The 27,755-nt window shown below is 56.7% G+C and overlaps 1 protein-coding gene across 4 annotated transcripts in view; it reads left to right on the top strand.

Moving 5' to 3' along the window:
* Positions 1–27,755, top strand: part of BAIAP2 (BAR/IMD domain containing adaptor protein 2) — a 51,299-nt gene that overhangs the window by 10,357 nt on the left and 13,187 nt on the right. For 2 of the 4 annotated variants that reach the window (XM_075719518.1, XM_075719517.1), the window contains exons 1-5: positions 851–920; positions 2,947–3,033; positions 14,752–14,813; positions 15,106–15,177; positions 15,517–15,654. In XM_075719518.1, the coding sequence (XP_075575633.1) occupies positions 851–920; positions 2,947–3,033; positions 14,752–14,813; positions 15,106–15,177; positions 15,517–15,654 (429 nt within the window). Of the gene's footprint in view, positions 1–844; positions 921–2,946; positions 3,034–14,751; positions 14,814–15,105; positions 15,178–15,516; positions 15,655–27,755 lie in introns of those variants that run through there. The other 2 variants (XM_075719516.1, XM_075719519.1) reach the window with 2 other exon arrangements.

The raw sequence follows: 27,755 nt of genomic DNA, 5'->3' as shown, positions 1-27,755 counted from the left end.
GCCATCGTCTCCCAGAACTCAGGTCAACTTTGTGGTTGGTCTGCGCGCCGTTGCCTGCAACAGCCACTTACGGTTATTATTACGGTTATGTCTGCTGTATCTGATAATTTTCTGGTTTGGGGCATTCACTTACCTCTTACGGCGAAGCACCTGCGCAAGGCATCTCGTGCTCGGGCACCGCGGAGCCACCTTGTTATTGACCCTCTGCCTCGTGGTGTTCAAGACCCAACCTTGGTCTTCCTCACTGAAGCTGCGGGATGAAGGCAGGATACCTGGGGCATCTTCCCCGCCGCTGCGTCCGGGCTCTGCTCTTGCCTGGCGTCAGGGCAGTGCCAATGGCACCTGCTGGAGCTGGCGTGGGGGACGAGCCCTCCGGCGCGGTTGGCCTTGGCCAGAGGGGAAGGTGCCTCCAGCCCGCTCTTGCAAAGGGCTGGAGGAGGCACGGCTTGAAGCGGCAGCACGAGCTGTTGCGTTCAGCTGGCGTCCAACAGCTCTTACCGTGGTCTTTGGTTTAGCGTTGGGCTGCTTCTGCACTGCCCTGATCCCGTACTCTTGAGTTACCCAAAATGAGAAGAGATTTGCCCTTCCAGGCCAGTGGGGCCATTGCTTTTGTGCATTATTTGCAATACGTGGCTGTACTTGAGACTTCTCGGTGTAAAACCAGCATCCTCCTGCAGACGTCGGGAAGCTTGGGTTGAGTTGCTGGGAAAGGTGTGGGATGATGGGGTTTTTTGTTCCATTATTGCATTGATGAACGTGACTGTCCCGGCGGAGCGCGGAGCTGCTCTGTCCAGCTCCTGATCGTGGCTGCTAACCCCTGCTGATATTCTTCTCTTTCCTCTAGACGATCATGGAGCAGTTCAATCCCAGCCTCAGGAATTTCATTTCTATGGGGAAGACATATGAAAAAGCCTTAGCAAGTAAGTGAAACCGCGTTGCTGATGCCTTTATTGCTGAAATGCTGGGGACTGCAAGGCTGGTGAGGGGTCGTTGGGTCTGGCTGGGCAGCATGGCCTTGGAAGGGAGGAAGGCTGGAAAACCAGCTTGGGATGCCCAGTTTCCTCAAGTGGGGAGATGGTTCTTGGAGCTTGATGCAAAGGTCACGTCCTTAGGACGTGCAAGGCACGTGCGTGCTGCAGGGCCATGGATGTGGGAGGGATTCCAGTGTTAAACTGTTGGGTGGCAACTGGGTAACAAATATGTCTCCAACTAGTTGGTCTTAAAACGTTACTTTAAAATATTTAAAACTAAGATTTTCGGTTCTGTTCAAAGGTGTGTTACTGAAATGTTCAACTTGCGCAGAAGGATGCATTAGAAGAGAAGGAAAAAAAACTAAAAATACCGGTGGCAGCTCTTGATTGGGAATACAGGCTCCTATTGGGAGCTATTAGGGAGGTGTAGATTTAAATGATCAAAAGTAGAATACGAATTGATGAAAACCAAAAATGGACTATTTTGACTTAAAATGACTTTGCATGCTGCCCGGGCCCTACTCGGCTGGGTTCTAAGGAGGTTTGAGGCAGGCTCTGTTCCACCCCAGAGGCAGCTGCTTGCTTTCAGGGAGGGCTCTGCTCGCTTCAGAGCTGCGCTGGGCACGTCTCCTGGATTTTATATTTTAATTGGTTCAGTGAAAAAGCCTGCAAGGGAAGAGGCTGTCATAATCTTAAGCCAGCGGAAAAAAAAAATATTTTGGTGTCTCATGTTCTTAAATGCCGGCGTTTGAAGTACGACCTTTGGGAAGGATCTGTGCCTTCTTGCTCTGTGCCTGGAGCAAGTTTTATTTCCCACAAGTCAGAGGAGGTTCCTGGATGTTTCAGTGAAGGATCTTTTAAGATGCAGACCTCCTGCTGTTCTCAGGTACAGGCGCTTCCCCGCACGCAGCTTGCTTGCCAGTTCTCAGCACTGGTTTTAATTAGGTTTTAATGGTCAACTGGCTGTAACATGGGAAGTGCCCGTCCATCCCGGTCCACTGCACAGAGGCTGTGGACTCTGATCCCGCAGGGATGGGGCACTTAAAGCACCCTTACGAGCAGAATCTCCCAGCTACCCCTACCGATGCTAGCGAAGCAGGGGTCCGTGATTCGGGTGTGCTTCTGCCTGCTGGTTCCCTGCTGGGTGCAGGCAGCAGGGAAGGGGGGAGAGGCAGGGTCTGATGGGGGAGAGGAGGTTGCGCTTGGGACTGCGTTTTTCATTTGTTCTTCTGAAATGTTGCACTGATAACGCAGCTTTTAATTACCTGGGTGGCAGAGTCCATTTATAACGTGCTGGTTTATCACAGCTTAAGTTGGGCGCGCTGTAACTGCAGCATTTTGTGGATAACCGGTATGATCACTTGTTTTCTATTTTTCTCACATCCCTGCTGTGAATATGCTTTGAAGCCCAAGATCTTCCTGTAATTTTTCAAATTGTCTTGGGTCATCCTTTGCTTTGGATCTCTGAGCTTGTAGGGGCATCTGAAGGAAGTGTCTTAATCAGGAAATCATGCTGGAAGAGGCTTCAGCACATAATTTGACAGTGTTGAGCTAAAGCTGTACAACATGTTCTCGTGATTAGAGGAAACCCCCTGCTTATCTGATTAAAGTGGAGTGCGTAGCTGGAATGTCAACAAACAAGACTGAACTATAATGAAAGTCTGTGATATTCAACTATTCCACAGTGATTTCTCTGAGCAGCGTTAAGCAGGCTGATGGTTACACTGGAATGAAAACCACCTAGGTCCTGCACATACCTTTTTTTTTTTTTTTTCCTCCTAAATAGCCCTGTAGTCTTGCTGCTCGAGCTTTCTTCTTTCTTCACTCATTTTTCTTCTGTTTGTTGTCTAGTCCCTCCCTGTGGGGTTAAGCACTTTGAAGTAATGTCTATTTTAGTGTCTAGCATCTATTCAGTGCCATAGAAGTTATCATGGCCATTAAAGAGAATATAACCTGCATTTTTTGATGCTTTTAGGTATGACGTACGCAGCAAAAGGATACTTTGATGCTCTGGTTAAGATGGGAGAGTTGGCTAGTGAAAGCCAAGGATCTAAAGAATTGGGTAAGTCGCCAATTTACTGCTAAATGGAGTCATGGTCTGGAGCAGGCTCTGAGCACGGGAATGAAACCAGATTTTTGCTGTTGATGGAGATAACAAGCGCAATGTGGAGCTGATCCTGCCTCGTGTGAATGGTAAAAGCATCTCTGTAGTTAATGCAACTTAAAAAAAACCCCCGCTATTCTTAGCGTCAGGATTTTGGGGCACTGTCAGCTTGTGGTGTTTGCAAAGAGGAAGCGTTTGCAGAGCGCGGCTTTGGTGGTGGTTTTGCCTTGCTTTGCAAAGCAGAGAAGAGCACCAGGTTCTGGCCCGGGAGCTGAGGCAGCGCTGCCCACCGCGGTGCTCTGAAGGAGAAGGGGATGACGCCGGGGAGAGGCAGCGGTTTGGGGAGCGGGCAGGCCGGCTGCGGTGAAGCAGTGTTTCTGCTGGTAGAAGTCACCCGGCGCTTGGGCCGTGCGCGGTGGGGGCTGCGTTCACGCCCAAAGCCCTGCCGAGCACGGCAGAGCTGTTGCAAGATCTGCTGCGCGCCGGCTGCAGCTTCCCGGTGCGGCGCAGCTGGTGACTTGTAATCGATCAGAGTTGCGGCGGGCGTCGCGAGCTGCCGTGCTCGGTGCCTCCTTTCCCTCTCTTGCACTCGCTCCTCTGGTGAGGCATTCGGGAGCTGCTTTTCCAGTCTTCCCGTCGCCCGGACGTGGCTCCTGCCTTCTCCCTCCTCGCTGCTGTTTCGCTGCGCAGACGTGGTTCGCGGTGGCTCTTCTCCCAGCTCCCCCAGGGATGCTGCAGCCTCTCGTTAAGGCTCTTGCGGGGCTGGGATGGGTTTTGGTCTCGTCGCCTTTGCAGTCCCAGGTGAGCTCCTCCTCCGGCAGGTCTGCCTCACCAGGTCGCTGTGCTAGGAGAGGGCGAGCTACTCATTAATGCGATCTCTCTGAGGCAGCCAATTAACAGAGAAGAGGTTGGGCTGAAATGACTCTAAAGGCTGCCGAAGCAATCGGTGAACAGCCCCTCGGAGGGGCCAGGCTCCGGTTTTGCCACGGTGGCGGACACGCTTACCCCCAGCCATGGGCTGCACCGGCGCGGCCGTGCGCAGCTCGCCGGCTGCGTCTGAATGTTGATGGGGAGGCAGCAAGTGTCTATGGAAACCGATTTATCACTTGGATTAAAGCTGCCTATAGCAATCTGTTTAATAAATAAAACAAAAGAGCCGTGTGTGCGATGCATGCAGCGACTGAGATTGTAAGGGCTGTGCAGACCTTGCTGTCTGAGGGCTTCCTCTTCTGCCTCTTTGGGGGTGAAAGATGCAGCAGCTCCGTCCTCCTGGAAGTGAACGCTTGGGAAAGCCTTATCAGAGGCGGCTCAGCCAGAGGAGCACAGGAGCTTGGGGACCGCAAACTCTTTCTCCCCTTCAGAGCAGCTCCAGGCTTTGCTCCTGCTTAAAACCTGGCTTTGGTGTCTTCTGGCGGTCCTGCTTCCTCGCCCGAGGACGGCGGTTCTCCGCAGGCAGCCTCAGTGCCCTCCCGCGGTCTCCTGACATGTATTTGGTGTGCGGCTTGAGTATTTTGGGGTTGGTTTAAAACGTTTCCAAATTACGGCGCCTTCCACTCTTGGTGTGAGCGCATCCGAGGGAGGATCCTGGCAGCTCCTGCTCAGCCCGGGGTCGTGACGAGCGGCTGCTCCTTGGACCTCTTGCTTTGTTGATCTTGCTGATATTTATTGTGGCAGCTGCTCCATGCAGAAGAAAGTTAAGATAAAATTTCTGGCTGCAGTTTACTGGAGCTGATAACAGCTGGGGACACAGCCCCCTCCCAGCAGGATGTGTAAACAGGGGCTGAAAAATGTTTTGGATGGGGGCTGTGCTCGCCGAAGGTACAGCTTTTCCTGGGAACACCTTTACCTTATCGGTCCTTGTGCCGTGATTGCTGATAGCGCCGGAAGCGAGCGCTGGGCTCTGGGTTATTTCATTCCTTGCTGGATGCAGCAGCAAATGGGGATGTTCGTAATTCCCGCTTGCCTTGATGATGTGCCCCCGCCGCTCCCTCCCTGCACGGGTGGTTTCCTCCATGAGCAACTACACAGGGAAAGCTGCTCCGGGATGTCAGGCAGGACTCTGGGATGCTCTGGCTGGGACTGCAGCTCGCATCTGTTTCCAGCCTCCACGGGAAAGAATCTGAGATTTTTGTTTCACTCCTTAACCCCATTTTTTTTCCTGAACGTAGATGCTTTCTTGATGTCATTTCTGGGACAGGAGGTGTCAAAAGCACATAAATAGTGCAGGTCCCGTGTCTAAAATGCGATTAAGGCAGCCCCATCTTTTCCCTAGCTCTCCTGCCTGTGCTGCAGCGATGCTGCCCGTGCCGGGGTGGCTGTGGGGGCTCTGCACCCCTGGGTGCTGCAGCCCGACCAGGGACCAGGAGCTCCGGGCGGCTTCGTGAATGCTCGGAGGCTGCCCTGTGCCGGGCGAGCTGCTGTGGCTCTTCCGGTGCTCAAAACTGGCCCTCTTTCCCTGCCGTCATCTCTCCAATGGTACCTGTGACTCCAAGGAGATGCTCTTTAAGTTGGGGGCTGGAAAACTGCCCGCCTGCGGCCGGTCCCTGGCGGTGTGCAGCCGTGCCGGCTGTCGGGCGCAGCGAGCCGGGGTGGCTTGTTCCGCTCAGCGCTGGCTTTTTTTTTTTTTAAGAACACGTTCCTCTGATGGTAGTGATGCTGCACATTTGTCTTGCTGAAAACATTTGGCCTCCAAGCTGAGGTCTCTGCTCACCAGCTGCTTAGCACTTCACATTTTTTTCTAAATTCTCCATCGGATTTTAGCAACTGTGCGTAGACAGGATGATCCTGGGTGGCAATGGAAAACGTAGTGATAATAAACATCTTGAGCTGTAATCGGCTCTGTGGCTTGAGTTTTTGGGTGCAAGCGTCTGGCAGGGGCGTACCTCTGAACCCCGCAGTTGAGGTTTGGGATATTTGAAGTCTGTTTTCTTATTTTTTTTTTTTAACTAAAGTGATGCTCTGACCAGGTACAGGGTGTAGCTGTCAGTTGTCCCTGCACAGCAGAAGTTTGCCCTGAGGCAGTCTGCTCTGCGCAATTCCCTGTCGGTTTAGCAGTTTTATGCTTTCAACAACCTGGGAAAATTCTCCTGCGCCTTGCAAGGAGCCGTGGTTTCTCCGTGCTCTGGAGCAGCTCCCGGTGCCATGCGGGAAGTGGGGGAGAAGCCCGGTTCTGGGAGCAATCCGGGAGCGGGCTGCTGGGCATGCCGAGGAGGCAAACCCTGAGACGGGTCAGTGGTGGCAGCGAGGATCGGCTTGTGGTGGCATTCCCGGGAGAGATGGCAGGAAAGCTGCTCCTCTGCTCTGCTCCCCGGGCTGCTGCCCGGTTTCTGGCACTTGGAGGATGAGACCCGTGCCCACAGTTCCTCTTTGAGAGAGGCTCCTGGTGCTGTTCTTCACACCTTTAGTGGTTGCTGCGGTGGCTTTTGGGAAGCTGAGAAGCTGGTGTGAAGAGCGTGAGCGCTGTGTCTGATCGGTGCAGGCTTGCTCCAGGCTTGATCCGGGAAAGGTTTGTAGACAATTCCCAGGAGCTCCAGTCTCACGCGTGCGAGTGCTTGGGTGACTTTGGCCCTTGTCCGGCTCTTGCTTGGGTCTCTTGGATGCTACTCAAAATGCTGTTTCTTTTGTCCCCCTTGAAAACTAGGCCATGGCAAAGTCACGGGAAGGGGTTTTCTCCTCCAGGGAAGCCCGTGCCTGGTGAGCGGAGCTGGAGACGGTTTCCACCAGGCTGGGAGCGCACCGGGATGCTGGGACTGAGCAGGACCTGCAGAAAACTCCTTCAGGGCTGGATTTTGCTTGGTAGTTGGTTTTCTCAAAGGTCCTCTTGGATTAGTGAAGGCTGCTCTGACTGAAGCACGGTGCTAGGAAAGGGCAAGACACGCCGTAATTAGTCAACCGTCATTGAGCTGAAATGAGCCTCTGGTAGATCCATTGCTTTCAATCCATGCATAGCTTGAGTTTGGGTGCTACCAAAATATACGCCTGTGTATGCACATGCGCAGAAAGCCCTGCTCATAAAAAGAGCCATTATCTAATGGCTTGCTTCTGATACACAATTTGCACAATAAAATCAGGGCCGTGGCACCTTCGTGGTCCAGTCGTTTGCTGCGGCGCTGTTTGGTGTCAGTGGAGGATGGTGGGCTTCAAAAGATTTAAACCATCTCCGTACAGCTTTTAAAACACTGCTGAGCATCCCGGAGGGATGCGGGGCAGAGCCGTGGAGACGGCATGCTGCGTGCCGAGAAGGGGGTCGGAGCTGGGCACGGAGCCTGGTCCTGTCCGTGATGCTGCCAGGGTGCTGCCAGCCGGGTGGGACAGCCAACGTGGCAGCTCGTGGTGAGGAGCAGACCAGCCTGGCGGGATGCCCGCGGCTGCCCAGGCGAGTTCAGGCTCTTGCGCTGCGCTGAATCCCCTGGGGAGAGGGATTAAGCTGTTAATTGGATTTGCAGTTGTTTTGGGTAGACGCTTCCTGCAGCGGCGGAGATGCAGGTACAGATCCTGCGGATGTCGAAGGTCATCGCAGTGTTCGGTGTGTGATCGGGGACCACCGGAGCCGGCGGTGGCCGTGGTGCCCGATGTCCGCTGCGGACCTGCCAGAGCAGCGCCCAGAAAAAATGAAGCTGAGCTCTAGGAAATATTTGCCTGTGATGGGTGACTTGGTGTCCCTGCAGCGAGGTCCCCTGCCCGTGGAGGTGAGCCCCTGGGTGGGAGAGCAGCAGTCATCTTGTTGCTTGATCCTTTTAAAATTGGACTTGACGATGCACTTAATGGCTAACATGCGCTTAATGGGTAACAGCTTTGCGCTGGTGGAAGAACGGATGCTCTGGACCTGCATTTCCACCTGCGATTCTGTTAAAAGGCCTAATTTGCCAGAGGAAATGTTCCGGAAATTCAGGACCCATCCTCCAAGCTGCATAGTTCACTTAAGGAACCTGTAGGAACGGGCTTGCTAAGGGTGCAGAAACAGAAGACAGACCTCTTAAAAACTGCTGCCTGCCTCAGAAAGGAACTCTGCTGCTGTCTGCGTTGCCTTTTCGCTGCCTACAAATCTTCTGCTTAAAAGCAGGCTGCCATAGCAGTAGGCTTGTTCTCACCAACCTGTGTTTGGGTAAGTAACGGTGGAGGGCTGTCAAATGAGCATCTGCCAAGAGCACGCTGCCTGGCTGGGGTTCCTAACGCGTCGCAGTTGTGCGTAACGTTCGGGTTTCACCTTCGGCGGTGACACCTTCCAGGGATGCCTACCTGCGGCGTGCCTGGGACGAGCTCCTGCAGGGATGCTCCGTCCTTTCGGGAGGGACGGAGGGGCCGCGTGCGCGTCCGTGGGCCGGTTGCTGCCGTCCGTCGGCAATGCGGTGAGCTTGGCAGGTTTTAGGAAGGAGCACGGCAGGTTTTAGGAAGGAGCACAGCTTGTGGTGTGGCCGGCCCTGGGTCCTGGAGGCGTTTGCTTCCCCTCCCGGGGCTGCTGGCGTGCGGGACGGATCGGTTCATGCGGGTCCGAGCCGGGTGGCTCCAGGCTGGTGAGCGTGAGGTCTGTGCAGGGTGTTCTCCTGTGCGAATTAATCCTGCGCCACCGGTACAGCCGCTGCCGGAGCGGCTGGGCACTAGGGACTCGCTGGTCTGTACATCATGGTGCATCGTGATCCAGATGCACATTCAGGGGGTGGCTGCTGGGGAGCACGGGGCATCGCCGGTCACCCGGGTCTCTCACCTGTCCGTGGCAAAAGTGACGATGGCAACTGCTCAGCCTGGAGGAGCCGATTGCTGGAAACGTGTTGTTGAGCTCGCCTGAGTCAGGGTGCCTTGGGAAGCTTTTGCTTTTTTCTTTACCTCATCTCTCAATAAATAAATAAAAAATGTCTTAAGCTTTGCCAAGCTGGGTTGAAGCAGAGGCTGCAAACAGAGCTGATCATTATAATGCTGATGAGTCGCTAATATACCATCAACAAATCGGTACCATCCTTTGGGGCTGCGATAAGCGAAACCTTTTTGAAGAGGAAATAGATGAATCAGCGCGGGGAAGCGGATTGTTTCCCCACACTCCTGTCCTTCCCACTGCACACGCACGGATCTTCCCCCAGGCTGTGATTGAGCGTCGGAGCTGATCGAGTCGGAGCCGTGCCTGGATGAGGTGTTGGGCTGCGAAGTGTTTCTCCCCGTGGCTTGACGGCTTGTCTGTGCCTGTGAGCTTGGCTCAAGGCACGTTAATATGAGGGAAGAGAGGGGAAAAAAAAAAAAAAAATCGCAGAAGTTTTCAGCAGCCTGCTTCTGCCTTAAAGCGGGCTGGATGAGATCTTTAGCACGACATGGTGTGCGAGCAGTTACTGCCAGTCTGCGGTGACAGGCGCGCAGGGGATGTGCCCCAGCCGCGACCGCAGGAGCTGGCCACGGTGGCCGATGCTGCAGCTGGTGGAAAATGGAAGGTGCGAAACTGGCTCGTACGCAGCGCTGAAAGGGGAACTGGGAACCGCTGGGCTGAGCGCCCTGCTCTGCCAGGTCCGGGGGGCAGGATTTCACCCTGGAGCAATGCTTTGTTAGTAACATGCACAAGGCTGGTGCTCTCCACCCCAAAAAAAACCCCCTAAACCAATGGAGCTCTCCTGTCCAGCAGGTACCTTTGCTCAGCAGAGTCCGGGAGGAGTGAAATGGGTGCCTGTGTCGGAGCAGTGCCTGGTGCAGGGACCTCCCGGCCCCTTCTCTTCCAGGTACCCAGCACTTTTGCATCTCCGCCTGCCCTGGGAATGCGCCGGTGTGGGCAGGTGCTTGCTTGGCATCAAAGGATTCAGCTAACAGCACTCAACCAGCCATTGGAAAGCAGACTGGGCTTTTTTTTTTTTTCTTCTTAGGCTTCAGGAGCTCAAACAATTTGCCCTGTTACTGTCTGTTGCTTTTTCTTCTCATTAACGAGCTAATGCTCCTTTTCTGCCAGCTCGGTTAATTCCCTTGATGCCGCCGTTGCCTTTCCCGGTCTCCCTTAACAAAAAGTACCAGGGAGAAGCCCAGCACAATGTCAAGCAGCAGAGGAGCTGAGCCCCTGGCCTCCTTGTTTCATCCTTCCATGCTCTTTATTTGGGACCTGCATCTCCAGAGCAAGTGATCTTGGTGGAGAGCGATGCCAACAGCGCTGCATCCTCAGCGCTGCAGGAGCAAGGAGCGATGCTGGCGTAGGACGCGGTGCTGTTTGCTTGTCAAAGCATCCCCGCTGCCGGGCTGATGCCTGCGGGAGCCGGTGGCCAGCGGCCGTGGGACGGGCTCCCTGGCAAAGCCAGGCGCTGGCCACCGGCTCCGGCTGCCCTTGCAGGACAGGCTGGGCTGCTTCAGCCCTGCGCAAGCATCAGCGTGTCCCGGCTGGGAGCAGTTTGGCTCCTTCACCCATGCATTGTTTGGTATTTTTATTAAAAAATGGCTCATACCTCGCTCGAGAGGGAAAGGGGGGAAAGCTTTAGGCTCTTGAAAACTCAAAAGCAAACACCCTGCGAGATGGGTTCCTACTGCTCTGCCTTCTGGAGGGGCAGCTGGCTCCTGCGCAGGGCTTGCGGTGCCGATAGCAACGGGAGGGATGTGGAACAACCTGTTTGCCTGTTCCTGGCTGGGTGTGGTAGGGAAGGGCCCACAATAGCCCCTATAGTTCTCCCAGAACGATACTGTGAGTCAGACGGACGTAAATAGCAACTCCTCCTCGCCTGTTTGTGCTTTGCAGCCTGCGGAAAGGCGCGTGAGCCCCGCACGGGCAGGTGAAACCCTTGCTCTGCAGTCCTACCCTTCCCCCTCTTTATTTTTGCCTCTGGGTTTAGGTGAGACACTTAACCTTGGGTTTCTTGACCCATCGCATGTGTGTTTTGGCAGCAAGGCTAGCCTGGTGTTCCCGCTCTGTATGCGCAGTTTACACTGTGACCCAAGCTCTTGCCCTCTTCTCTGCCCTGCCGCGCAGCGGTAATTACAGCGTTTAACTTGCAAATACCACTGGTAGGTGATGCAAAACGCCCGCGGCGTGGGCGGCCACGCTGCTGCCGGGGCGTGTGCCGTGGTCCGGCCCTGCCGCCGAGCTCTGCTGGCACCTTGCAGTATCTACCGTCGGCGCAATGCCGCAGATCCTCTTCTGACCCAGGGTTTGAAATATTTTAGGCTTTCCGACTACTGTGGTATCTCTTAGTCACAGTTTAACCTCTTCCCTGCTGCCACGCTCTGTTAGTCTGAGCGGTTTCGGGGTGTAATGTCTGTTAATGTCTAACAAGGTCTGCAGCGTTTTTGCAGTGGTGAAGCAGCTTGTGGCGTGGAGGCATCGGGGTGTCGGAGGTGCTATACGTGAATTCACACAGCGCTGCAGCTACCGTTCAGGAGATCGAGCTCAAATCCTGCCGCTGCCCCACGTGGGCTCCCGGCGATGGCAGAGGCCACGGGAAGCCCGGAGCTGATTCCTTCGGAGCCTGTCGGGCTGTCTCAGCCCGGGGAGAGGCTCCGGAGGAAGCTCTCATGCCTCCGCGCAGCCCAGCACCGGGCAGGCATCCAGCCGCTTCCTGCGCCGCGCCGGCTGCGGCGTGGTGCTCGGCTTGAGCCGCTCTGGGTGCTGGGCTGGCTGCACCGCCGGCAAAGGCGCAGCAAACCGGCCGTGGCAGGGGAGCGGGCACGGGGGGCACGGCAGCGTCCCCTCGCCCGGGCTGGGACACAGAGCAGCTTGCAGCCGGGATGCTGTGCTGGGTGGGAAAGGCTCCCCACCGGTGCTCGCTTTGATGTGGGGCTGAAACGCCCCGTGCTCTCGCTGTGATAAGAGGCAAGGGGGTGGCAGCGGAGGAGAAAGTCTCAACACAAAGATGCCTATCTGTTGAGAGACGCACCACGTGCCTCCCCGGCTGCTGGGAACAGGTTGCTTCCCTGGGTGAGGAATGCGGTGGGGGCAGAGCCCGGTTGTCCCGGTGCAGGGGGCTGGGTGTACCCGGTGCCGGATTTGGGGATATGTATATTATTTCTGAGCGCCCTGGTCCCTGCTCTCCGGGTAGGTTGGGGTCTCGGCAGTGGTGGCCAGGAAGCCATCGGCCAGCCCTGCACCGGCTTTCTCAGCCAGGGTTTCCACTCCGGCCAAACGGGAAGCAAAAGGGAGAGGGGGTGGCGCGAGCTTTGGGAATAATAAGCGAGCCACCCTTGCATTGATACACTCTTGAGAAAGCCATCTCAGCCAAGCGACGGCGTTACGTCATTGCCTCCTTGCAGTGGGAATTTGTGCACTTCCCATGATTGAGCTGTCGCAGCCCAGCCGGAGAGCAATTTCCTGGCAGTCTCGTGGTGGTGACCCCTTGCCCGGACCTCCCCGTTCATGCGTGAAGTTCTTCACCGCAGACATGCGTAATTGCCGCAGCCGGCTGCCTGCTCGGCGTGAGTGCCAGGGGCTGCTCCGCTTCGCTCGGCACCTTGCGAAGCGGCTGTAAAAGTTAGAGCTGGCTCGGTGGCTGCGGAAATCTCGGCACGTGGTTTCCTCCCGGTGAAGGAGCAGGGCTGTAGCCGTGCTGTGTGGTCACCTCCTCGCTTTGCGGGATGCTTTGTGCATCGCTGCTTTTTTGAGGAGCCAAGCCGGGGGGACGGCAGCCCCGGTGCTGCAGACGGTTCTGTTACCACATCGAGCCGCGGTGCAGGCGGCTGGTGCCCGCCAAGGACGAAAAGAGATCAGATTTTAATGTTTGCAGAAGGTTTTGAGACACAGTGCAAAGTACGAATTGCTTCAGCCACAAGAGCAAAGCACTGTTGGGCCAGGTTGTTCCCGATGGGCTGGTGGTATCGATGCTCGGCTGGCGTACGGCCCGTGTACCCGGGCACGTGGCGTGCCGGGGACGGGCTGACCGAGCAGCGGGCTGGGGCTGGCCCAGCGTACGCCATCTATTTTTGTGCTGAACGAGGGTCCCAGTGGTTCCCTTGCACCGGTGAGACGCTGGTTTGGCTCGTCCCGCTCTCGCTGCTGCTGAGGTTTGACTCCACGCATGCGGTTGTCCTGGAGCCCAGCACGGACCCGTCCTCCGCAGAGGACTCGCGTTTTCCTTCACTCTCTAAATACACCAAAACCGCAGTGTTTGTTGCCAGGGCTGGGCTCTCGCTGGAGCAGGACAGGAGTGAGCAGCCCCGTGTGGAAGCAAACCTGGGCTCTGCATCTCGGCTGCTGGGGGCTGGGGAAGGGGGACCCGCTGTCGGGTGGGATTAGGGCTGTGGCTGCTCCCCCCTGGATCCCCAGAGGGTTCCCAGGTTCATCCCTGCCGGGAGCCGCAGCCTCGGGAGCGTTGCACCATCTCCTCCCGCACATTGTCCTGGGGCTGCAGGGCTGCTGTCCCCTCCCCATCGCATTTCCCATCCCTGGGGTTGCAGTTTTGTCACTTAAAACTCCACGTACGTTTTTATGGGCGGTATGTTTGGGGCTTTGAGTTATCCCAGGCGCTGCTCTGCTTTTTCTGGGATGGGATGTGAGATGCTGCTTCCCTTTGGAGAGCCCCTGCGGGTGCCGGGGGGCTCCCAGCCACCGCCAGCTGCAGGACTTGCTGAGTCCTAAGACTGGAGTAGCTCAGAGACGCGGATCACGGCTTTCAGCTTACAAACAGCTCCATGAATCCTCCTGGGAAGCTGTGACCTGCCATGCTGGAAGTAAGAGCTTCCTAACTCAGCCCTTACAAATAGCTGACAGAGCTCGGCTCTGCCTGAAAGCTTGCTCCCATCCCGAGATGGTGCTTTTCGTTGAGCAGTAGCACTGGCTCCTCTCCTAAAAGACGCCCCTGCAGCTCCCATGTGTGTGTCTGGCTCCAGCTGCCCGGCGCTTTTGCTGAGGCAGGATGCTGCCCTTCCTCCCAGGAAAAGCGCAGTGGGTGTGTGACTTGATGAATTCTGCATTTGAAAAGAAAAAGGAAGAGACAAAGCAGAGCTGGGATCCCTCGGCCATGGGCGGCCCTTCGTGGGACTGACCTGCGGCGTTCGCGGCAGCCACGGGGCCACGGCTCTGCCCTCGCTGCCCAGCTCAGCCGCTGAGGTTGAACAGGTCCAGTGGTTTTGCGGCAAATATCAACCTAGGGCTTAGCTGCGTTTGCAGCTCCGTGACCTGGACCGAGTCCCGCGGCCGCGTCTATCCGCTGCCCCGCTGCTGGGGGAGAGGGATGCGGGTGCTCTGTGCTTGGCTTCGGGCTGTACGCGCAGCTGGGAGAGCGTCGGGCGAAGCTCCTGGCTGTAACGGTGCTGCTTAAATTCCCATCTCGGTTATTAGCGCAGCATTACTCGTCTCCACCTGCTCCCTCCAGTATCTGGACTGTGAGTCGGGTTGAGACGAGGGACCTTTCTGGGTCCTGTCATCTCTGGCTCCGTTGTCACAACCCTGCGGCCAGGCTAAGGGCTGGCACGGGCAGAGCCGTGCCGTAGCTGGGGCGGCCGATGGCACGGCGGGTTGCAAGGCAGGGCTGCCCCTCAGGGCTGGGCTCCCGCTGCTGCTTGTCCTTGTTTCCCTTCATGCCACGCAAGATACGCGCGTTTGTCCAAGCGTCTCAGATGAACGTCTGCTCGCCTACAGCTCCCCAAAGGCGGGCACCGGGGGTTCTCCAGGAGCACCCATGGGTCTGGCTGCGGACCCCTCCCTGCTAGTGGGGTGCCACCTGCCCCAGCCCTGGGGTGTCCCCCTGAGTTCGGTGCCTCAAGCTCCCTCCCCATGTCTTGTCTTTGCAGGAGATGTGCTCTTCCAGATGGCAGAAGTCCACAGGCAGATCCAGAACCAGCTGGAGGAGATGGTGAGTGCCCCAGCACGCCGGGCTCTCCGCCTGGCCACGGGCTCCGCTGGTGTTGCAGCTGGGCAAAATGGCTTTCCACATTTTGACTGGGTGACACCAGCCCCTCTGAAGTGGATTTGCTGAGCTGCAAAGGGTCTGGTCTGCTTGGGCATCTGCTCCTGCCCTGCTGGGTGCCCCTCCGAGTGTCTGTCTGTCCCTCACTGCTGTCAGCCTCTGCTCTGTACAGCCCCGCTCCCCTGGCAGGGTTCGCCAGCCCTCGCCAAGGAACCGTGTTTTCTCTTTCTGCCTGCAGCTCAAGTCCTTCCACAACGAGCTCCTGACGCAGCTGGAGCAGAAGGTGGAGCTGGACTCCCGGTACCTGAGTGTGAGTTACGGACTCGTGAGGTCCAGCAGCACAAGCGTGGGCTCGGGCGTCTCCGCGGCTCCCGTTCCTGCTCCCTGCGCGGCGGACAGTTGTGCCCGGGCACTGCTCGTGCCCCTGGTTACAGATGGATCCCCGGCCATCGCGCACATCGCCGTGCACAGAACGTTTCCCCCCATGTCAGACTAGTGCCGCCCCATTTGCTCTCCGGGCTGCGGGGTTCCTGCTTTTCCCAAAATCCGGGGGGAGGCTGCTTGCTCCTGCCAGCCCTCTGCAGCAGGGGCCGCGGCCGAGGCAGGGGTTTGATTTCGGCTGCTCAGAGCTTTCTCCTGTCGCATCCAGGCTGCACTGAAAAAATACCAGACAGAGCAAAGGAGCAAGGGGGACTCGCTCGACAAGTGCCAGGCAGAGCTGAAGAAACTTCGGAAGAAGAGCCAAGGCAGCAAAAACCCCCAGAAGTACTCGGACAAGGAGCTGCAGGTAGGACCCCAGGCGTGGGGGGGGACACGAGCATCTCATCCTTGTGCTGCGGGCATGGATGGGACGAGCATCTCGTTCTTGTGCGGGCATCGGGGGGACGAGCATCTTGTCCTTGTGCTGTGGGCATGGGGGGGGACAAGCATCTCGTCCTTGTGCTGTGGGCATGGGGGGGGACGAGCATCTCATCCTTGTGCTGCGGGCATGGTGGGGACGAGCGTCTCGTCCTCGTGCTGCGGGCATGGCGGTGACGAGCGTCTCGTCCTTGTGCTGTGGGCATGGGGGGGGACGAGCGTCTCGTCCTCGTGTGGGCATGGCGGGGACGAGCATCTCGTCCTCGTGTGGGCATGGCGGGGACGAGCATCTCGTCCTCGTGCTGCGGGCATGGCGGGGACGAGCATCTCGTCCTCGTGCGGGCATGGCGGGGACGAGCATCTTGTCCTCGTGTGGGCATGGCAGGGACGAGCATCTCGTCCTCGTGGTGCGGGCATGGCGGGGACGAGCGTCTCGTCCTTGTGCTGTGGGCATGGGGGGGGACGAGCATCTCGTCCTTGTGCTGTGGGCATGGGGGGGGACGAGCATCTCGTCCTCGTGCGGGCGTGGAGGGGACGAGCATCTCGTCCTCGTGCGGGCGTGGAGGGGACGAGCATCTCGTCCTTGTGCTGCAGGCATGGGGGGGGACGAGCGTCTCGTCCTTGTGCGGGCATGGCAGGGACGAGCGTCTCGTCCTTGTGCGGGCATGGCAGGGACGAGCGTCTCGTCCTTGTGCGGGCATGGCAGGGACGAGCGTCTCGTCCTTGTGCGGGCATGGCAGGGACGAGCGTCTCGTCCTTGTGCGGGCATGGCAGGGACGAGCGTCTCGTCCTTGTGCGGGCATGGCAGGGACGAGCGTCTCGTCCTTGTGCGGGCATGGCAGGGACGAGCGTCTCGTCCTTGTGCGGGCGTGGCGGGGGACGAGCGTCTCGTCCTCGTGCAGGGCAGCGGATGCTTGGTACCGCATGCTAGAGGTGGCCCCGCTCTTGCAAGCGTTTAGTTAAGGGCTCGCTGTTCCTTCAGAGGAACGGGTGCAGCATTAGGGGAGCGTGGCGGGGTGTGGGAAGTGTGGATAGGGAGGGGGCGGCAGCCCGTGATGGGAGCGGCTTGGTCTCGTGGCCACCCCGGGGGAGGACGGTGCAGAGGGGGAGGCTGCGAGCTCCGCTGACGCTGTGCCAGGCGGTGCGGTGGTGACTAACCCTGCTCGATCCGCTGCTCCTGGTGCTTTTTATTTTTTTTGCTTAATGAATGAACCCAAAAAGATCATTAGTTTCTGTTGTGCCAGATCCATCTTCCTCTGGATGGTGTTTTGCTTAAATATTTTCCGTGTCTGCTGCCGGGGCGCCCCTTCCCCCAGCCCGCCGGGGCGGCGGCGCGGGCCGGGGGCGGCTGCGGTGAATCACTGCGGTGTGATCGCGGTGTGGGCTCCCTCGCCGACCACGCGCCGTTTGCTAATCGGGTCCCGGCTGCGCGGGGCTGGGGTCACTCATGGCACCCGCCTGGACGGTTTGTGCTGCGGGGCGGGCGCGTTTCGGAGGTCGAGGCGTTGGGATTCCCTGCAGGGAGGGAGTCAGGGGGTCGGCATCTCACTGAAGAGCATCCAGGGCACGGCCCCGGCTGGGGCTGAGCCGGGGCCGTGAGCGGGAGGTGCCGAGGGGCTGTGGCACCCGGGTTACCGATGCGTTCGCAGCAGCAGTTCGTGTCTTCTGACGTCTGCAACCTTTGGTTCAAGCTTTGCCCGGAGCACGGCTGAACATGGCAAACTTTAACGAGAGGCTGATGCACCTATCCGCAAACCTGCTCCGGCTGGAAGTCCTCGTGCTGCTGCTCGAGTTAAGGCTCTTGAATGATTGCAGCACGAGTAGCACCTTGAAAAGAGGAATATGAACCCTGAAGCCAGAAAGTACCTAGTCTGTCTCTGAGGCACGAGAGTATGCATTACGTTGGGACCGGTGTCTGTTACTTTGGGTGCCATGGGCCGGTAACGTGCCAATGATCCGTGTCCGCTGAAGGGGATCCAAACGTTGGTGGCACTTTGCTGGCAGGGGCTGTGTACAGGGTGGCATTTAAAGTAGCTGGCAGATAGTTACTATGAAGGTTGTGCTGGGGAAGTGACATTCTTAATTGCACTAAAATTTGGGAAATCAGTCATTCTCTCGGTGGCGTGAATCAGAATAAGCACTGAAGGAGAAAAACGCGCTCGCAGTCATCCACCCCGGCTCAGCGTGCGGCTCCCGTGCCGAGCCGGAGCACGTTGCGCTGAGCTCGTGCTCGTTTGCAGCCCCGGACCGCCGGGGCTGCGCTGAGCTGCTCGCAGGAGGCACGGCTGGCCAGAGCGTGGCTGGAGGGTGTCGATGCCGCGGACGTGGGTGTCCTGCCCGCCGAGGCGGGGGCTGGCGCGTTGTTGAGAGCCGAGCAGCTTAAACCGCTTCTGAGTTGTGGCGTCTCCGCAAGCCCTTGCTTCGGAATTCCTGCTGAGCAAGAAAAGCCCTGTTAGGCAAATGAGGCTCAGCGTGGGGAAACTCGGGGATCAAACCTGCGTTACCCCCCGCTTGCGAAAGCTGCTGATGGCGACAACAGAGCGAAAGTGCTGCCAGAGCCACCCCTCTCCTGCCCAGCCACCCCGGGCTGCTGCCGTGCAGGGGTCCCCATCCCACACCCGGAGTCGGAGGGAATTCCATCCCAGTGACTGGCTTTACCGTAGCTGGGAGAGGAGCGACGGTTTGATCCTCCTGCTGCGATGTGGCAGGGTGGGGTGGTCCCGTTAGCATGGCTGCTTTGGGCAGGGAAACAGGATCAGGCTTTCATTCCCTTAATCTTTCAGCAGTAAGTATTTAGGAAGCGCTTACCTCTGAAAAAGTCTTACGATGGCTTTTGAGCTTAAAGAGTTATGAGGCTGCTCAACTGCTCACTTTTTTTTCCCCCTCTACATCAAAATACAAAGTTAAATTGCCGAATTCAGCCAAGAGGGCAGTTTTCCCTCTGTTCTCTGCTGGCTGCGATGCTGGTACTTCCTTTCAACAGAAAAAGAGTGTTCTGGGCCACCCTTGATGCTGTTTTTACCTTTGCTTGCGCATCAGAGAGCGGGGGGATCGCCGCAAGGGTGGGTCCAGCCTGGAGCTGCGTGGGCGTTGGTACCGGTGTGAGGAGGGATCCTCACCGGGCGCGTCTGCGGAGCTGCTGGTGTCGCACCGTGGGGCTTCGCTCCGCAAAAATCTTTCTCAACTGGCTTAAAACAAGGAACCGGGCGGTTCTCCTTGGGGAGCCGCTGCCCGCGGCTCGGTTTGTTTAGCTGGCCCGGAGCCACCCCTGCGGCCGGCTTGTAAAAACCCCCCGGCGGCCTCTGAAGAGGCGGCTGAAGGCACCTTGTGATGCTTGCGGGAAGCTGAAGGCTTCATCAGGCTGGTGCCTGGGGACCGCAGGCCGATCAGACAACGGCTGCATGGAGCTCTTCTAATGGGCTCTTGCAGATTACTTGTCTCGTAATGGGCGAAGCTGCTGCTGCTGGAAACGTCCTGGTAGCTACATCAGTCGTCTCCTTCAGTAAAGCGATAACATCTTGCTCTTCTTTTGAGGACTCATCCACTTAAGCTACTGTAGCAGTCGGCAGCCAGGAGTCTGATGCTCTGTCATCATCTGTCCTCGTATTTAATGCTACGGGAAGCGGAATTGCTCCTTTCTGCCTTTTCCCCGCTTGGTGAGTGACCGCATCTTGTCATCGCCTGCAAGTGAGAAGGGTGGGCGAGACGAGCGCGGTGGGAGCAGCCGTGCTGGCCTCCGTCGGGGAGCTCCAGGATGTGGTTTCTGTAACATCTCACTCTGCCGAGGCGAGAGGAGATTTGGGGCTGGTCAGGCTCTGGTTTGCCGGGTGCAGAGCTCAGCCCTCACCTGGGCCAGGGCACCAGCGTGGCTCAGGCTCCGTGCTTTGCTGGATTGATCAGGAAGCCCGGTAAAACAGACCAAACATCTCGCCTGTGACTCCTCAGTTCAGATTTTCCCCCTTTTAGAAAGCAGAAGTAAATGCTGATCTTCAGCAGGCGCTGCACGTAACTAATTATCTTGTGGCTGGTGAGCAGTAGCTTTGGGAAGACGGAGGTTGAGGAGGTCTGCTCGGGATGAGGCAGCAGCGTGGTGCTCGTGGGCACTTGCAGGACGCTTCTCCTGAGCTTCGTCAGCCACCCGTGGCACCGAGAGCGCTGATCCAGCGTTGTCTGCGAGCCCCACATCATCCGGCCGCTGTCTCCTGTGCTTGTTTTGTGGAGTTTAATAGTCGAGGACGGGCATGGCAGGATTAAAATGGTTGAGGATTTGAAACACCTTGTGGTTTGCAGTAAAGACAACTCATGTAGCTTAAAAGCAGCTCAAAGTGCAATTAGGCTGCAGGAGTGATTTTCCATCTCCAGAGCTTTGTCTGTCATGGTCAAGAGAGATGCTGTGGTTGTGGGTTGTTGCTGCTGAATGTCGCAATAAAGCCAGGCTTTTTATTCTTTATGAATCAGTCCAGAGCTTTTGTTATACGTGAGGAATGAAAGCTGAGACAGCTAACTGCCTCAAATGTCTCATCTTGGTTATGTAGTTAATGACGCTTTTTTTTTTTTTGACCTGTGTTGAAAACTGGGAGAATAAAGCAATTCCATTCACTTCATGTCTTTTATGAAGAAGAATGAAAGCAATATTAAGATTAAATAATCACCGAGGAAGCTAAACTGCTGTGATTTCATTAAACGCTGGTTATGACTGTCCTGGTTTCAGCTGGGATAGAGTTAATTTTCTTCCCAGTAGCTGGCATAGTGCTGTGGTTTGGATTTAATGCGAGAATAATGCTGATAACGCACTGTTGTTTCAGTTGTTGCTAAGTAGTGCTTACCCTAAATCAAGGACTTTTCAGCTTCTCATGCCCTGCCAACTGAGCAGGCTGGAGGCGCGCAAGGAGCGGGGAGGGGACGCAGCCTGGCCAAGGGGACGTTCCAGACCATACGGCGTCATGCTCAGTATAGAAACTGCGGGAAAGCTGGCCGGGGGGCTGCTGCTCAGGGGAGGTTTAGATTGGATATTAGGAAAAATTTCTTCATGGAAAAAGTGGTCAAGCATTGGGACAGGCTGCCCAGAGAGGTGGGGGAGTCCCCAGCCCTGGAGGGGTTCAAAAAACGGGCAGAGGTGGCACTTGGGGACATGGTTTAGTGGGCATGGGGGTGTTGGGTTGGTGGTTGGACTGATGATCTTAGAGACCCTTTCCAACCTTAATGATTCCTGGTTTTTACTGTCATTAAAAAATAATCCAGCCCCCAAGCCAGGAGGCGTGGGGTTGCTACTCTCCCCTTAACTGGTTTAGTGGTGGACTTGGTAGTGTTGGGTTAATGGTTGGACTGGATGAGCTTAAAGGGCTTTTCCAACCTAAACGATTCGATGATTCGATGATTCTATGACATCGGTTGGTGGGTGGTGCATCGTGCATCACTAGCTTTGTATATTCTGTTATTATTATTACTATTTTATTTCAATTACTGAACTGTCTTTATCTCAACCCACCAGTTTTCTCACTTTTACCCTTCCGACTCTCTCCCCCATCCCACCGGGGGGGAGCGAGCGAGCGGCTGTGTGGGGCGTAGTTGCCGGCTGGGGTTAAACCACGACAACGATCAAGCCATGAAATCAAGGTCACGATGGGTTTAGGACCTTGATTGAATCAGCAGCTCAGCAATGAAGTTATGTTGGTTCAAACTATTTGGCAAATCATATTAGCGCTACAAGCAATTGCATTTCTCCGTTGGGCTGAGACGAAGCTGACTGTAATTCATGCTAAATAGGGGAGCTGAAGCCGGCTCTTTGCGGCAAAAGGCCGTGCCTGACCCGGGCGAAAGGGCTTTCGGCGCGGCTGTGCCGGCGAGCAGCCGCGACGGTGACTCTGGAGGTTTGCTGAGCCGGGGGCAGTGGGCTGCGGAGGCTGGGCTCGGTTCCTGCCCAGATGTGTCTTCTGCTTGGCCATACCTACACCTGCTCCTGTTGGGAATATTTGAAGCATTAAATACCACTGTGCCAAATAACCTGCGGGGTGGGGGGGGGGGGTTATAAACTTTTGTAATTGAAACCTCATTTTGATATTCCCAACAGGAGAGATAATTTTAGCTATAGGTCAAGAAGCTCTAACTGATAAGGGGTTTGCACAAACCAGGTTACAAAGGCTTATGTAAAAGTCAAATAGGGAAGAATTATGTAAAAGCTCGGTGGCTGCAGGTAACTCTCTCCAGGTTTTATCGTGCTTTAAGCTGAGTTGGGCTGGGTGTCCAAACCCAGCAAATACAGTCAGCGGGTGCAGGGAGGGGCAGCGCATGCGAAACGCTTGGTGGGAGATGCATCAGGTCTGGGGCTGAGCCGCTCCGGTCGTGGGCAGCGTCTGAGCGTCCTTGCCACGGCCAGCTCGGGACTGGCAGGGATCCGATTCGGGAAGCACCGCCCTGAGCGCTCACGTAGCTCGGTGGCGTTACCTGCTCGCGTCTCAGGACTTGCTGGAGAGCTCGTGCCTTGCGGTATCTTTTTGCCTCTGTTTACTCTGTAATCGGCTGTGAACGGGCGTGCTGGTGGCGTTGGCCCCTCTTACCGCGGGGCCGTGGCCCTGAGCGTCTGGGGGGGCTTTGGGCGTTGCACCCTGCTCTGGCAGCACGCCGGACCCTCTCCTCTCCAGACGTGGTGCCACGAGAGCCAAGACGCTGAAGCGGCGGCTTCTTCAGACTTTGTCGGCTGTGAGAGCTTCTGAAAAAAAGCAGCACCGAGAGGAGGAGAGCCTCCATCCCCTCCGTCCAGCGGCTGCGGTCGGGGTGGGCTTGCTCGGCCGCCACGGCTGGCTGGCAGCGTCCCCTCCGCCCCGGGTGAGCTGCAGGCTGCTGCACAAAGCGTGGTTTCCTGAAGCCAGCTCTACAAATCCGTAAGCGGCTGCTACAAATACGCAAAATGAAATCTTAAATTCCTTTTCCTCGGGGCTGAGGTGCTTTAAATGACTCTTCTGGAGAGCTGGTGTCTCGGTCCCCGTGCCTGCACAGGTCAGGGCCACGTCTGAGCGTTTTGGTACCAAACCTTCTGCATCGAGCCCTTGATCCCGGGCGTCCCTGTGTTGAGGGAACGTTTAAAGCAGCTGATCATGAAACCCCCGCACAGCCGGCTGGAGAAAGCGCTTGCCTGCTGCTTTGCTCGCTGTAAATTTTATGTAATACCACATGCGTGCGTGGATGGTGCTTTTATAGGAGCAGTGAAAGGATGAGGCTGATGCTCCGATGAGCAGATGTGCGAGACAGGCAACGTAACGAGGGGAGACGGCCCTTCTCGGGGGTGGGAAGGGAGGTCAGCCTCCTCGGAGCAGGGCGGCTGTCAGGGTTGTGCTCCCTAGGATCCGCTCTGCGTATTATTTCACCTTTGATACCCATCAGTGCAATAGTGTCTGCAGCATCCCGCAGGCTGCTGCAGCGGGGGAGCGGTGGAGGCTGGTGGGCAGCGCGGCGGGTGCCGGCACTGAAAGATCTGCCCCGGCTGGAGGTGTCGGTGCTTGTGCAGGGGGAGTTTGCCTTCTCCCCGGGAAAGGTGCAGAGCTTCGGGCTGCCCGTGTGCCAGATGCACAGGAACCATCCGACAGCGGCCGGCTGCGGTGACATGGGGTCCGGTGGCTCTGCAGGGGTGCTTTGTCCTTGCGAAAGGCAGTGCAATGTGTTTCGGCTCCCATGGTGACCCGCGTACGGGCGTGCTCTGCTGCAGGAGAGGGTTTGGTCTGTTGCTTTATTTGCCTTATCACAAGACAGGTTAGGTCACCTCCAGGCTGGTTTCCGAGCTCCAGTCTCCTGCCCGGACGTGCTCTGCTGGGAAGAGCCGCTGATATCCCAGGGCTTGAATACGGCATCGCTCTGTCTGGCTAAACAGACCAACCAACCTCCTTCATCTGTAACGCGCTTGGGCGATGATGGAGGCTGGAGGGGACGGTGTCTCCCCCAAGGCTGCTTAAGGGTCCGCCAGCTTCCACACAAGGAACAAATTCTGGGAATGAGGAGAAGCTGTCCCCTCCCCCCGGAGCCATCGGGGCTGAGGATCCCCAGGCTTGCTTTCCTCAGTTTGGCTATATGCCGTGGTAGGGTTTCAGCTGTTTTTCCTTGAGACTATTCAACAGCTTAGATGCTCTTCCTCTGTTAATCAGCCTAACTTCTTTCTTATTTTATCCCGTTACTTGCTAATTCTTCTCCCTTGTGGTTCCCTAAATAAATCCTTCCTTCTCTCGGTGTTTACTCCTTCCAGGTATTTCAGCGTGCCGCACGGGTCCGGCACAGCTCACAGAGTCCTCTCCCTTCCCCTCGCTTCCCTTTGTCTCTTCGCCCCACTGCTCTGTGCTGCTGATCCTGACCCGTCCCTCCCCGGGACGAGAGCCCGGCGTTTGGAGCTGGCGTGGAGGCACGGTCCCCTCCCGGCTCTGCGTCGCACCTGACGCCGGCTAGAAGCATGCCCGCCGCGTGCTCCCCTGCGGCGTTACTGCCTTTCTGGTCTCAAAACGTGCAACCACCACGTCCAGCGTGGCTAGCTGGTGCCTCCTTTCCTTGCTGGCTGCTGCCTGCTGTTGGTTCCCTCTTGGCCCTGTGGCCGATTCTTTGCTCAGCGGTGGCAGATGCGGCTGAGCACCGATAAAGATCTGTAATGCTGAATTCTGCAGGCATGCTCTATGCATTAGCACTGCCCTTGGCTCATATTCCTAACTGTGTCGCATGTTCTCGGCTTGGGTAGAGCAGTTTGAACTGATTTTTTTTTCCAGTAAGGCTGTGTGGTTATTAAAGGCTTGACTGAAGTTCAGTACCGACGTCGCTGTTTCACCTGCACTAACTACACTGATGGCAGCGTGCGCTTGAAAAGAACTCGGTTCTTGACATTTCTCGGCTGCTTTTTCATCTTCACGCACCTCTAGCTGTCAGCTTTGGGGTGGCATTGGGAAGTTGGTAGCGTAAGCGGCAGGGCCTTTGTTGTGCCCTGGCTTTTCTGTGCCGGGGATGACCGCGGCTGCTCGAGCTGGGGACTTTGCAGCGTCTTGTTTCCTCTTTCATGGTTTTTTTGTTCCTAATTTACTGTCTGACCGGTTGGGGTAACTTGGTCTGGCTTCTGAATGGAGATTGCCCAGCTCCGGCTGGACCCAGCGTGGCCAAGCTTTGCTCCGGCATCGCTCGTCTCCCCCAGGCACGGAGCAGCCGGGAGGGGTTGAGCCGGCAGGTCCCTGGCCGAGCCGGGGCTGCCGGGACCAGGCTCCCCTTCCCGGGATTGCTGCTTCCCTGGAGCAGGCAGGAGCCCTCGCTCCGCCAGCTCTCGTCCCCGAGCCACGGCAGCATCTTAAACCGATTCCTCGGCTGTGCCCAGCGCCGCCGCGTGCTGACATTGCTAATTAGGTCAGCGGCTCCCGGTGAATTGGAAGTGGATGTGTTCGGGAGGCGGATGGGGGGGGGACGGGGGAGTTATTTGAGGCCTCTCCAACCTAGAAACCCAGAAAAAGGTTTCTGGAGCTGTTGGGTGGCTCCAGCGTGTGCTCTGGCTTTTGGCACGGCCGTGACCCCCGCGAGCGCTGCCCTGGCCGGCTCCCTGCCCCCTTGGGCATTCAGGTCACAAATCAGGTTGGTTTTTTTTTTTTTTTTTCTCTCCTTTTAACTGGGATTTTTATTTAGGCAATGCTTAAAACACGAATTCGAAGCTGACAGCCTAAGTCAAGGTCGGAATTTAAGACGCATCGCTCGAGCGGTACGTGCTCGTGGGTGAGGTCCTGGAGAGGATGCTGCCGAGCCGCGGAGCCCGGACACACCGAGGCCGGCGGGGACGCGCGTGCCTCTGGCCCTTACGCCGGTTGTCAGGTCGTGCCGAGCTGAGAAACGTGTTTGGCTGGGGTTCAGAATGCAGGGTGGCCGCGGGATCCCCCTCTGTGCCCAGGGAAAGGAGCTGGGAGCGGCAGCCGTGGGCACCTGGCTGCAGGTAAAGCACCGCTCGCTGATTAACGACGGCGCTGCTCCTTGACACAGTAGTGAGCTCTTACATCGTGCTTTGCCTGTTCCTTTTTTTTTTTTTTCCTGGTGCATCTGGCGTATTTAGCAAGGTTTTTATTTAAATTGTCTTCCTATGCGTTATTTGAAAGCCCATTGTCATTGTGAACAAATCCAAAATGAACACTGTCTAGTGAACAAGAAGTGTTGCTCGCCATTTTGTAATGTAATAACGTGTAAAAATGAAGGCTCTGAATAAATCAATGGCACATCAGGCATATTTACATAAAGTATTAAAAGCGCTGAGAATACTAAATTTAGAGCATAGGCGCTCTGCTTGCAAATCAACATGTTCTAACTGGCTGCAGCCATTAAGACAAGCCTTTCCTTAGTGAAATAATTAAAAGTATACTTGCAAAACAAGATTGAAATCAGAGATGTAAATAAGGCTTCAACTTGCGTATTTGTACGTCGCGATTAAAACCCAAAATCTAACATTGCTAAGATAAGGAAGAATTTCCCCGCCGCGCGCCACGGCATACGGTGTGTTTGGGAGCGGAGCTGGCTCTCGCCCACCTGCCGTACCTGGGGATGGTTATCGTACGGGGCAACCTGGATCGCGGCGGGCTGGTCCTTGTGCTACTGAACTAAATTAGCCGGCGGTGGACTCATTTCACTCCTCACCTTCTCGTTCTTGGTGGCCCAGTTAGTAAATTAAGCAGGATGAGCTTAGGGTGTCGGGGTCTGCGCTTGCTCCCGCGCTCGCTCCCGCGCTCCTGCTATTTCAGGTGCTGTTAGGGTTGCGGTTTCCTTCCAGAAATGGGGCTGTGCAGGACGGGGAGCGTCGTCCTGCCGCTTCCCTCAGGAGAGGAGTGAAGGAAACTTTTTTTTTGGGGAGTTGCCTGTGGCGCAGGGACAGCGGGGATCGCTCCGTCCCTGGTGTAGCAGCGCTGCGCTGGAGGGGTCGAGGCACCGGGAGCTGGGGCTTGCCGGCGTGCTGCTGGGACATCCTTCCCTCCCGGCTCCTCTCCCTGCTGCCAAGCTGACGCCTCTGGGCTCTGTCCCTGTGCTGTTCCCGGGGCTAATAATACCTGGGAGGAGGCGGCGTGCTGCCGGCATCGCCTCTGTCCCGAGCCCACTCCGCAGGAGCGATGCTTTCCCTGCTTGCGCCGAGCGTGTCCGCCCACTGCCGCCTGCTCCCGCCGGCACATGCCCGGGGCTGCTGCCGCCTCTTCCCGGTGCCTCTGTGCCTGCTGCCGGCTTTCCCGGTGCCCTCCCCTACATCCCCGCCAGCTCTCCCTGCGGCTTCGCTTGGGGGTGATGCACATTCCTCCATTATTTCTGCTTCTACACCCAACGGCGTCAGCTCAGTTACCTTCATTTATTTCTGTTCCTAAACACAGGCGTTTGCACTGGATTTTCTCATTTGGGAGAAAAAAATTTCTCCTTAGAACAGGGTTGTTGGTTGCAAACTGGGTTTTTACCCATTTCTCCCTGACCCCCTTTTCCCTAACCCACACGGGAGACCCGAAACCTGCTGGGTGCAGCACAAGCTCTCTGCAGGGTTTGCTCTTGAGGGAGGATGCTCTGAGCAGGGTGGGAGCAGGCGGAGCTCCAGCTCTGAAATAAGCCCCCTTTGAAGTCTGGGATGTCACTTAATCTCACTGCTTTGTTGAAGTTTGTTCCATTTTATGTGTCTGCTAATAAATATTGTAGCATGCTAAAAATAACTGTTAAACATGAAGAAGGAAGTAAAGCTGCTTTGGGCCCTGAATTTCCAGTTTAATTCCCTTCTCGGGGAAGCTCAGACTTTCTGAAACAGGTTTAGCAGTGCCTGGTCTGCAGGGCTGCTTGTGGCTTTTCAGCGTGGTGCAGCCGTCCCAGGGCAGAGCCGGCGGCAGCGAGGTGCTGCAGGGCAGGACAGCGATGGGCAGGAGGGATGCTCCTCTTGGAGGCTTGGTGGCCGCTCTCCCAGCACCACATCAAGGGTGGAAGCTCCTTGCAGAGCAGCTGGGGACATCGCGAGGGCATCGAGGGAGGAGAAGGTGCCTGGTTTGGGCTGCTGGGGCCATCTCGTGCCCTGCA

Source organism: Pelecanus crispus, chromosome 12 (genome assembly GCF_030463565.1).
Source record: "Pelecanus crispus isolate bPelCri1 chromosome 12, bPelCri1.pri, whole genome shotgun sequence".
In the NCBI taxonomy this organism is placed as follows: domain Eukaryota; kingdom Metazoa; phylum Chordata; class Aves; order Pelecaniformes; family Pelecanidae; genus Pelecanus; species Pelecanus crispus.
This window is presented reverse-complemented; position numbering and strand designations above follow the sequence as displayed.